General features: G+C 40.6%; 1 protein-coding gene across 2 annotated transcripts in view; it reads left to right on the top strand.

Annotated features, from left to right (window-relative positions):
• LRP6 (LDL receptor related protein 6) overlaps positions 1-12274 on the top strand; it is a 145735-nt gene that overhangs the window by 98295 nt on the left and 35166 nt on the right. For both annotated transcript variants that reach the window (XR_008450712.1, XM_054071784.1), the window contains exons 10-15: positions 26-252; positions 2463-2647; positions 4887-5213; positions 8972-9174; positions 11021-11232; positions 11437-11627. Coding sequence is in view for 1 of the 2 variants with exons in the window: in XM_054071784.1 (XP_053927759.1) it covers positions 26-252; positions 2463-2647; positions 4887-5213; positions 8972-9174; positions 11021-11232; positions 11437-11627 (1345 nt within the window). In the remaining variant the exon portion in view is untranslated. The remainder of the gene's footprint in view (positions 1-25; positions 253-2462; positions 2648-4886; positions 5214-8971; positions 9175-11020; positions 11233-11436; positions 11628-12274) is intronic.

Genomic DNA, 12274 nt, shown 5'->3' with positions numbered 1-12274 from the left:
CCTGTGTATCTTTGTATCCCTGCAGACCATCAGTAGAGCATTTATGAATGGCAGCGCACTGGAACACGTTGTGGAGTTTGGCTTGGATTACCCGGAAGGCATGGCTGTAGATTGGCTGGGGAAGAACTTGTATTGGGCTGATACTGGAACAAATCGTATAGAAGTGTCAAAGCTGGATGGACAGCATCGTCAAGTGCTGGTGTGGAAAGATCTCGACAGTCCCCGGGCATTGGCGTTAGACCCTGCTGAGGGGTAAGTTGCTGATTTAATTTTATGTTTATGAACGGTGAAAAACAACATCATAATGCTTCCTCTAGGGCATGTTAGTTAGGCACTGCATATAAATCCTGAGAGAGCTGAGCTGGGGAATATAACCTGGTAATTTAGCATATGAGGGTAGGAGGAATACGCTCTGTATGTCCTGAATAATCATTAAGAATACTACAAAAAAAATTGAGCAGCTCATTAAAAAGGGATTTATATTTAGTTTTTTAATTAACCACAGAATCAAAGAAGTTTTAGGTCTGTGGAATTCATTAATTAGAAAAGGCTGTAGCTTTGAAAAGAAAATATTTGTCCTTTTAAAAATGAGGATCCTTTTAATCACAAGTTAGGGTTCAATAAAGGTATTAAATGATTTAACTTGAGAGTGGGGGAGTGAAGCGTATTGTCTGTGAATAAGGAGGATGTTTGTTTCTTCAGATAAGGGAGACTTTTTAGTTGGTATGGACAACAGAAGCAAGGACAGAGTGGAAACAATTACATCTGCCTGTCCCGAAAGTGAAAGATTTCCTGAGAAGAAACTTGTCAGCTGGATTAAAATGTAATAGCAAAAGTAGAGCAATAGGAAAGGGGGAGGGGGAGAAAGGAGTGTAGGGCAAGGCAAGGCAAAACTATTTTGCTTCTGAAGTAGCTCTTCTGCTATGAAATGCTTATTTAACATTACCTAATTACTACAAAGCCTTTTTGAGGTTATACCGCATTGTATTATTCTTATTTTAAAAATAAGGGATCTTTATTTTCAAGTGTTATGAAATTATCACACTCCCGGTGACACTGCAAGAGTTAGCGCAATGCAGAGAACTCTGCAGCACTCAAACATTCCTACTGTTTCATTTCAACAAAGCAGTGGCAACTGTGGCAGTGCTTAGTCAAACAGAATTCTGTGCTGCCCCCAGTGGAACATGGAGATGGGGTTAAGCCCTTATGTGCCAGGAGTTGCCTGGACAAGTACATCATCTGTACCATCTGGCACAGAGGGCATCTAAGACTAGATTGTTAGATCCAGTTTCTTAGTTCTAACAAAAGGTTGCTATGGATGATTCTGATTTTACGCTGGGAATAGCTTTTTCCAAGGATTATTATAATTCAATTCTTTGTCTCTTCACCACTGACCAGAAGAAAAATGACTTTAGTTTTGAGCCCAAATGCCTGTTTTCCCTTTTTTCTTATAGCTGAGTAATGTCGTTGCAATTTATATGGAAGTTTTCATGACATTGCTACCATGGGGAAAATTCTAACACTGAGGTCTGTACTATGTAAAAACTTGCAAAATGTATGTACAAAATGCTTGCAGAATTTTCAAGCACAATTGGCAAGTATTCCTGGTGTCTAAAAAATATCTATTTCTTGATCATCAGTTTCTGAGGCAACCTTTCCCACTGGGCGGTTGCTTGAAATGAGAAGCCTTTTGCAAATGTTTAAGTGTATTAAAGGGTAAAAGTGTGTAAATGTTGGCTAGCTATGTCTCACTTATTTTTAAAATGGCCTTATATGTTGGAAGAAGTGACTTAAACACTTGGCACCGAATGACCAATATACAGCCCTCTACTGTACAGTGCTTAAAGAAAACTTCAACGTGTAAAAGTCTGTTTCTGCCAAATGAGACCTAAACTGGCACATAAGTATGTACTAGTTTATGCTTTTTCTCCAGTGGAAATGCCGTACAGGTTTGTATTGTTCTGCCCTTGGTTGAAATGTAGCACCCTGTTACACGTCTGACTTGGTTGTGTGGCGATGAGTAGTAGTACCTGTTAACGAAAATACACTGCGTGTCTACCTTTTTTGTATTCCTTGATTTGATGGACATTGAATAGAAACAGAAGCTGAATGCCATGGCAAATATCTTGCTAAATAACAGTATAAGTGAAGGTGCCCAAGTGCCAACCTTTTGCCTCTTGGCTGGCGTGCATTGATTAGTTAAGATTGAAGTGCTTTCATACAGAACTTGTTGGTGAAAGTCCAGCTCCAAGTGGAAAATATAGTGTTGGAAGCATTTTGAGAGAACTCAACTCCCTTGCTTGTAGGAAAGAAAGAGTGTAATGGGGCTTAATAAATGCTCGGATTCACAGTTCTTGTTTTTCTCACATTCTTTTCAAGGATTGTTATTTTGTTTTGTTTCTCTCCTTAATTTCTCTTTTGGATAAGTGTGACTGTTTATTTTCCTTTGTCCTTTTAATCAGGTTTATGTACTGGACTGAATGGGGTGGTAAGCCAAAGATTGATAGAGCTGCTATGGATGGCACTGAGCGGACTACTTTGGTACCGAATGTGGGACGTGCTAATGGCCTTACTATTGATTACGCTAAAAGACGACTGTACTGGACTGACCTTGATACCAACCTGATAGAATCCTCCAACATGCTAGGTGAGCCCCAGAACCCTGGACAGCATCGTAGGGATGCTGCTGCTTTTTCACAGTTCCTTGTGGCAAATTATTGCTTAAATAATGCAAAGATAAGTATCTTAAGACCAAAATAGATTTTTCCAAACTCACACCTTTAACATTTGCTTCTATAATTGATGTTTATATAACACAGCATTTAACAAAGCCTTGATTTTCTTGTAGATAATATAGTTGCTCACAAAGTTAAAATTATACAAGCTGTATATGTTTTCAGTTATATGTAGGACAAAGCTGTCAGCATTCAGTATTCTAGAGAATCTTGTTTTGCTGCTGTGAAAAGCACTAGCAAGTACATAAGACTTCATCATCTGTAGAAAAGTAGAGAGAAAGCCAAGATAACAAAAGCTTATTGGATGTCTTGCACAACAGAATTTAATACAATTTGGTCTTTCTTTGTATCCTCGGGGCCCAGGCATTCCACCCCCAGTGTCCTCTGCACACTGAGGAGCTTTTCTTGGCTAGTATTGGTCACTAGAGGAGCACATCCTCATGCTGGGGTCTGTGTGATTGTTTTATAAACTGTTCATTACAGCTAAATGGAGGTGGAATATTTTATTCTTTCATTGTCCCAGAGTAGTGTACTGAGGACCCAAGCCTTCTCATATTTCCACGGTATCTTTTTTTAACTTATTGGCACCCACAGGAGTGGACTGCCTTGTTGTATGCCAAATTATTCAGATTAACGTCATCACTAGCCAATTTTTAAGGCTAAAGGGGTTAGTCTGCTTTAAAAAGTACATTTGCAGTAGGTGGAACAAAGCTAGAAAAAGATCAAAACAGGAAAATGCATTATAGGAGTTACATGTAATATAAAGGCTTCAGCTTCTCACATATTTTGGTGTGCTGTTGAGGCTGGCTCAGTGTTCCCCTGTGTACTGTGGAATCGGACAGAGCATTAGAATTCCATTTTCCCTGTGGCTAGTGATGGCAGAGTGCAGGGCTGTACATCTTTGTCTTCTCTGTGCAAAGAGAGAATGACTTCTCACTTCATAGAATTGTAGTTTGGGTTGGAAGGGACCTTGAAGATCATCTGGTTCCAACGCCCTTGTCATGGGCAGGGACATCCCACTAAAGCAGGCTGCCCAAGGCCCCATCCAACCTGGCCTTGAATACCTCCAGGGATGGGGCAGCCACAACCTCCCTTGGCAACCTGTTCCAGTGTCTCACCACTCTCATAGTGAAGAAATTCTTCCTAGTGTCTAGTCTAAATCTGCCCTTCTCCAGTTTGTACCTGTTTCCCCTGATCCTATCCGCACAAGCCTTTAGGAATAGCCCTTCTACAGCTTTCCTATAGGCCCCCTTCAGTACTTGAAGGTTGCTGTAAGATGTCCTCTGAACCTTCTCTTCTCCAGGCTGAACAAGCCCAACTCTCTCAGCCTGCCCTCGTTAGGGAAGGTGCTCCAGCCCTCTGATCATCTTTGTAGCCCTCCTCTGGACCCGTTCCAACAGCTTCATCATCTTTCATTCATTTTCTGTGACTAGACAGCAGGACGTCCTGTGGTAATGAGGTAGTTGAAATAATGTGGTTGAAATAATTTCCCAGCCCCACCATGCCCTGCTCCTTAAGGTCTCTTAACATTTCCATGGTATACACAATTAACTGTTTCCTACCTTGAGTTTCTGACTGCTCCTTCCTGTTACAGCATTCCAGAGACAGATTAGAGCATTTATTTTTTTCATAATAAAATGTAGCGTTCTGTTAAGCTCTTAAGAATTCTCTCTATAAGCAACGGGCAGAGACCCAAATGTGGTGCGAGAGATGCTGAAATGGGAATGTCAGAATCCTGCTTCTCCTTCAGGGGGAGCTTGTTTGTTTCAAGGAGGAGGGAAAGGACAGAATCTTTCTGAAAACCCTGATCATTTTCAAAGCTGAGACTTTATTCTTCAGTATAATACATTCTCTTCTGTGAATTGCAAGCAGCATTTCAGAGGTTGGACTAGATGACCTTTAAAGGTCCCTTCCAACCCAAACTATTCTATGATTCCATGATTGGTACATTTCTGTGATAGGCTCTGAGACTTCAGGATGATCTTTTGAATACTGTACATCACTTTAGTATTTACTTTTGAAATAATGAAATAGTAACTTTAAACTAATTATGTGTTAACCTTTCTGTGCAGGGGACATGTCTAACAGCATGAAGCAGCATTTCATTTGTCCCCATATAATTATGCTTTTTCTCTACCTTTTTCGAAACAGGCCTGGACCGTGAGATTATAGCTGATGACTTACCTCACCCATTTGGCTTGACTCAGTATCAGGATTACATTTATTGGACAGACTGGAGCCGGCGTAGCATTGAACGAGCCAACAAGACCAGTGGCCAGAACCGAACTATCATCCAAGGGCATTTGGATTACGTTATGGACATCTTGGTCTTCCATTCCTCCAGGCAGGCAGGCTGGAATGAGTGTGCCTCTAGCAACGGTCACTGCTCTCACCTGTGCTTAGCAGTCCCTGTTGGTGGTTTTGTCTGTGGCTGCCCAGCTCACTATTCCTTGAACTCTGACAACAGGACTTGTAGTGGTAAGTTGTAATGAATGAAAATAAAACAGAGAAGCAGATGTTTAGTTCCAGATGCAAGCATTTTACTTGGTGGACAGAAGAGTTTTATTTTTACGTGAGATGGTAAAGCTTGTTTGCTGACAGGCCAAGTAAAAGCTAGTTTCTATTTTTAATACCTGATGTATATTTGAAAACATTTTGGTTCCTTAACCTCCCTTCCTCCAAAGAAAGCAGGGTATTTTTGAACATAATTTTCTAATACTGAAATACTACTGACTTTTCAGAGAAGACAGGATATTAAAAGCAAAAAAAAAAGTCTTGTAAAAAAACCAAACAGTATCACAGTAAAATATGAAGAGGGGCTTTCGTTCATCTTTTTAGTGACTTGGCTAATCTCTAAGCAGGAAGGCTAAAATGCTTTTGGTTTTGTATCTGCTTGTCTAACCCTCCCTAAGTGCTTTATTTGTTTGATTGTTTCTAATCTTGTCTGACATAAAGGATATGTGATAGTTTGGTCTGTATTCTGGACTTTGCATAGTTTTAGGTGGGTCAGGATTTAATTCTGTAGTAATTCTATTCGCTGACTGGCAAGATGCTGAGGTGGTCCACTGTCGTACCCCTAAAAGTGTTTCTTCCTCAGTACAAAGAGGCTTGGCTTCATGGTCAGAGCATTTCAGATTTCTCGATCTCAGTGCAGCCAAGCACCATTTTTTTATTGTTTTTTTTTATTGTTGTGCAGAATTCGAACCACAAGGCCCCTCGGGCTGTGTGTAATTAGTTTCTAGCCAAATAATTTATCCATCTCTCAATAACTGTCTGCCAGTGAAGCTCTCAATTTTGGCAGTCACACTGGATGGCTGATTTCCACTGGTGTCATCCAGATTAGTCAGTAGGTGAAGAGATTCATGGTACAGAGAGACAGATTGTATCTTGTCTGCATTATGCATGAGTAGAGGGAGCCAACTGCTGTTTTAAAGCCAAAAGCAGGGCAGCTTATTCCACGAATGCCACCTCATGGCATTTTTTGAAAATCATGCTCTTTGGAGAAGTCTGCCTTTCCTGCCCACTATGGGTCTTGCACTACTCCTTTCCTTTCTTTGTTACAAAGAGTGCTTGCATGACAACTGGATTTTTGTACTTCTAAGGTTCTCACACCTTCCTGTGATTTAGAAGCGTGGCTGGCATCTTTCCAGTGATGACTGTGGTTTTATAGGTAGGGGAATTTGACTTCCAGCAGAGAATAAGTAGCAAAATGACCAAAGGTCATGTTTTCTTCTGAAAATGCTCTTGGTAACAAAGGAAGGAGAAAAATACCGGAAACACATTGTGAGCAAATAGAACCATTTCCCCACAGTACAGTTCAGAGCTGTTTGTGAGATATTAGGAGTTTTTCTCTGCCATGTTCAGACCTGGGAACTTTCCAGCTCCTCAGTTGTGGGTAATTGGACACTTAGGCTTCTCTGAATATAATTTAATTTTTCTCTTGGCCACTATAATTGGAGCATGAATCGTTTAACTTTGTTTTGGCTGTTTTACTTGCTTAGGTACTCCTGAAGGTTATTATTAGTCCAAGCCCTGTCTAGAGGCCCGTTCCTTCCTTCTGGATCACTCTGCTCATGCATGTATAGATTATTTTAATTACAGAAAGGACACACTGCTCTGAAATCTTACAGCTCATCGTACCTACCACGTGTCATGAAGTTTGGGGAGGGAGTTTCTATAAAGGCATGTAGTGACAGGATGAGGGGTAATGGCTGTAAATTGGAGAGGGGCAGGCTTACACTAGACATAAGGAGGAAATTCTTCGTGATGAGAGTGGTGAGGCACTGGCACAAGTTGCCCAGGGAAGTTGTGGATGCCCCATCCCTGGGGCTGTTCACGGCCAGGTTGGATGGGGCCTTGGGCAGCCTGATCAGCAGGGAGGTTGGAATTAGATGGTCTTTAAGGTCCCTTCCAGCTGAAGCTGTTCTATGATTCCAAGTTTGAAGCAGTGTTACACAAGGGACACGCTCATTGCATTCTGTTTGCCTGCCAAAAATATAGTTAAAATGTGTGATTATTGGGAGGGTGAACGATGAAAACGGGGGTGGGTTTTCTACAATTGGTCCTGTTTCAAAAATGTGGGGACTCGAGGGGGGAAATTTGGCTCTTGCTTTCTAAAATAAGCCATCAGTTCAAAGCTGGAAGCCAGGCATTCTTAGATGGTGAGAGAGTGTCTTTGGGGAAAAGTGGGAAGAATTTTAGGTGCTTATGATGATATGCTTACCTACACTATTTTACCTTAAGCTTTTCCCCTTTTCCATCACTCTATTAACTACTTACTAAGAATTCTGATGTTTTCTGAGTCTATTGTTTTGGTGTACACATTCATAAAAATTTGGCTTTGCTTTTTTTTATGCTTTCTTCTATAGTTTAGAGCTAGGTAGAAGGCAGCTTAAGTTATTGGAGAAACGCTGGAAGGGAAATACAGGTTTTCCAGAAAGTGTAAATAACTTGCAATTAGGCCTGATTGTTGTAGGATGTTAGGATTGAGTGTTAGTTACCAAGGAAACAACACTTCCCCACCCCTTGTTTTTCTCCCCCAGCAGCCAGAATAAATCTTCAAAGCATATGCATAAAATAACAAAGCAAAGTGATGATGTTCTCTGGAAGATTTTTGCTACATCCCTTTTCAAAGGTGCTGCCTTACCTGTTTTACAGGCTAGATTGACTGAGTGCAGTGTCCCACTGCTAATCTCTCCAGACTTGTGCTTTAGAGAATTGATTGTAAAACTTCAGGGAGGCTGCAAACTGTGTTTCTGCCTGTTGGCTCTTTGTGCTGTCTTGCACAGCAGTGGCTCCAGGAGACCATTATTGAAAAGAACGCTGTGAAAAGGGAAAATGCTTTAGCCATCTCCTCTGATTTCTGACTCAGTTATGTAATGTAGGTGTAATTTCTTTTTAATGATGTATTAAATGCCTTGTGCACTTACTGTAAGATGCAGCCAGTAAACTGCAGTTATATGGGTTGGGGAAGTCTTATTTTCTGATGCTTTAATGATATTTAAAAGGAAAAAGTCATTTATCCAGGAAATTTTTGCTGGACATCTGGAAGGCTGGAGCAGAGCATCAGATTTTTTTGTTGCTGCAGGTTAGCATTTCTAGATGAGCACCTAGAAATAAACAGGAAATATATATTTGAGAAGACTGAATAGATTTTTCTCCAGAAATGCATCCTGCACACATGTAGGAGTGTGAATTAGTTCTTTCACTCTGATGTAGGCAGAAAGAAGGTTTGTAGGAGCAACACGACTGAGCCATTGTAATGGCAGTCTCTGTTCCCTGGTACCTCTCAATAAGGCTTTTTCTCGGCTTCCTCTGCAAGTGGAAGTACATCTAGCAGAAGGATCAAGTTCAGAATAATGGACCTGCATTTCCCCAGAACTCCTCTAGAAAGAAAATTGACAGCTCCTTGAAGAAGCATTACTGGCCATTCTTGTTTAGGTGATTTTGACAGAAGTCTTCACATTCGTTAGTCCTGTGACTTAGAAAATTGTTTGCCTGTCACATCCATGTTCAGACATTTATAGCAGAAGGAGGTCATTTGAAAGGCTTTCCGAACTGATCAGAGGTTGGGATTTTTATGTTGTGATTTATTTTTTTTTTGAAAAGGAAGGAGAAGGGGAATGAAAATATATATATATATATATATATAGTAGTTGTTATTGAACATACAAGTACTCAACATTATTGCTATATGTAATCCTTTCACCTTCTTTTTTCTTTTTTAACCCATCAAGCTCCTACAACCTTTCTGTTGTTCAGTCAGAAGAATGCAATTAACCGCATGGTGATAGATGAGCAGCAGAGTCCAGATATCATACTCCCTATCCATAGCCTCAGAAATGTCCGAGCCATTGATTACGACCCCCTGGATAAGCAACTGTACTGGATCGATTCTCGGCAGAACATCATCCGGAAGGCACAGGAAGATGGCAGCCAGGTATCCTGCATGTGATGGAATTACTAAAAGATGAGGAAGGCGTGCCCTACAGCCTACAGTAAATGATGTACATGAATAATTTAGATATATGGACTTCCTGTAGATTACCAGCTGTCACTTGGCAAAACAAATGGCATCTGGAGTTTCTGGAGTCCTCAGCCACTAGTGTGGGAGGTGCAGCAGGAAACAAAACATGGAAAAGTAAGGCCAGCTTCAAGATGGAGTGCACTATTTGCTCAATGCTGTCTTTTGGCTGGGGGCTGTTGGAAACCCATATTTGAGAGAAGTCAAACATGGGTAGGAAGGTTCTTGGGAAAAACAGCGCTTGTCAGAGAAGGAAGAGTTGCAAATGATCACAATGCAGGGGCATTGACTCTGAAATAAAGAGGGTGGGATTTCGTGAGCACACAGCTGTGTCTGAAGCTTCCCAGGTCCTGGTGAAGATAGGAAGAGAGTCATCAACCATCAAAGCACCGAGTGAGGAGGTTGAAACTAGTGACCTGTAAGAGATATAACAGGCTTGGGAAATACAGAAAAAGTAGAGTTGGGTAGATAGCAAAAGGTGATAGAGGTTTATTGAGGTTAATTGTGAGCAATGACTGCTTATTCATTTTCACATTTTAAAATAGATTTTTTTTCTTCCTGATTTCTTCAATGAGGGAGGAGCAGGAGACTTAAGATGAACAACACAGAGGTGCTATATTCAGTTTAATTTGTAAGAGACTGTGGTTTCTCGTGGTGGGTGTGATGATAGTTGTATCCTGCTGAAACACCCTTCAGTCTTAGATCTTAATTTAGCAATGGTTTTAATTTTGGAATATCTAAATAGCACCTAAAACTAGTCAAAGGCACTAGGCTTTTGCCAGCTTCAGCAGAATAAACAAATGTAAAACTTGCAGGCACACCCTTTCATAGAGGTGACAAACCAAATAAAGTTAGGCAAATTTTATGGTGAAATTTAATTTGAGGATGAGAGGGTGGAGGTTGCTCACCTCAAAAGCATAAAGTTTTCAAAAAAGATTATGTAAGGCTATGTTTTATGAGTTATCAGTAGTCTTAAGATTTTTTTGAAAAGTTCATAGAAGGTGTCAGTTAGACTCGCCTTTCACTGTAGAGTGATCGGGCAGTTTCTTTCTATAAAAATAATAAATTAAAAAAAGACAGATGTGTGAACTCCAGAGGTCTGGACCTGAACTCCAGAGGTCTGGACCAAGAGGCAAAAAGCAGAAAGGTGTTAGCTGGAAGTGCTCTAAAGTCACTATCAAATGCTAGCCGATATCCTCTCTGTCTGTTGGCAAAGTTACCTTCTCATCTATTATTCATCCTTACGTTATGTCCCCCAACTGTGATGGCAGCAATGGTGGAGAAAATGAGGCAAGAATTTCAAGTGCTCTGGCCTCACTTTGCCTGCATTTTCATGTGTTTAGCTGCAGCTTTGGGAATGAGTGGTGATGGATGCATTTCTGTTGTGGAATGCTAAACATACTGCTTTTGGGTCTATCCAAACTGAACTTAGAGTTGTCAAGAAAGAGGAAATGCGGAAGCTGACTCCAACTCTTCAACATAGAGACTGGTTGGACTTATTAGTTCAACTTGCTAAGTCTTATGAGCTGCAATCCCCTTATATGAGTGCCATTGCAACAAACTATCAGAACTAAGTATTTATATCTGATCAAAGGTGTTGTTGGGGCAACTAGACCTGGGTGTCTCCTCATTTTATGATAGTATTTTGGCTGCTTCCTTTTGCTGAGCAGTATTTTAATGTGATACATCCATAGCAAATAAAGTTGCTCACGTTAAATCAGATTAAATGCTTTTCTGTGGGTTGTTTTTCTTTCCTTTTTAGAGCCTCACTGTTGTGACAAGTCCAGTTCCCAATCAAAACCTAGATATGCAGCCTTATGACCTGAGCATTGACATCTACAGCCGCTATATCTACTGGACCTGCGAAGCTACTAATGTGATCAATGTGACACGCCTGGATGGGAGACCCATGGGAGTGGTACTCAAAGGAGATCAAGACAGGCCCAGAGCCATTGTGGTGAATCCAGAGAAAGGGTATGTAGCTGAAATAGTCATGTGGGGAAATTCAGGCTGAAGGTTTTGAGAATCAAATTGTTTTCTTGCTGCTGGTTTGTTTCTGTTTGTCAGAATAAAAAAATATTTGATATTTGTTAAGATGTCTTGGTCATATAGCAGTAATAAAGGAAGAATATGGGAAAGATCAAATAAATGTCTTTCCTCTGCCTATTCCTATTCCAGATACATGTATTTCACCAACCTACAGGAAAGGTCTCCTAAAATCGAGAGAGCAGCCTTGGATGGAACTGAACGAGAGGTCCTTTTTTTCAGTGGTTTGAGCAAGCCCATAGCCTTAGCTATTGACAGCCAGCTAGGCAAGTTGTTCTGGGCTGATTCAGACCTGCGAAGAATTGAAAGCAGTGACCTTTCAGGTAGAGTAACACTTTAATTCGGTGATTCATTTGTGTGGTGTGGGTGTAGAGAAATGCAAAGAAAGGTGTTTTCTCCTTTCTACTATAAACAGTCTGTACTGTGATTCTAATCGCTCTCTAAATTCCCAGTTAGGGAATGTGTGTGATTCATATGGTGTGCCTTTCAGTCTCATGCCTCTATCTATGATTTGCATTATTAATTGCTACACATGTTATTTACTTCAGTTTCTCACTGCAATACCTTTGTGTGGTTTTACAAAGTCTCTTCTTAAAATAAATATCAGCAGTTTTGGTAAGGGGAGGGAGAGGGTTGTTTTTAAATTGGTTTTGGCACAGTATTCTGTCAATCAGAGGAAAATTTCCTGTTCATGGAAAAATCTTTCCTGCAAAGTTAATGCAGCAGGTGTGCAGGTCACTTATGTACCTGTTATTTAGGGTGAAATGATATGAGAAGGGTAGAGCAGATCTAACATATCTCTGTGCTCAAAAAGAAAAAAACTCCCTCTTCCTCCTATGGAATTCTCTCTGCCTGCTCCCTAAGGTTGGTTATGCTGCTTGTCTGACCTCCTCTATGAGTTGATTCAGCTTACTTGATCACATAAACAAAACAATATACAGAAGAGAAATGAAAAAGTGTTCTGTTGGTT

Source organism: Cuculus canorus, chromosome 1 (assembly GCF_017976375.1).
Source record: "Cuculus canorus isolate bCucCan1 chromosome 1, bCucCan1.pri, whole genome shotgun sequence".
NCBI classification, from domain to species: Eukaryota; Metazoa; Chordata; class Aves; order Cuculiformes; family Cuculidae; genus Cuculus; species Cuculus canorus.
This window is presented reverse-complemented; position numbering and strand designations above follow the sequence as displayed.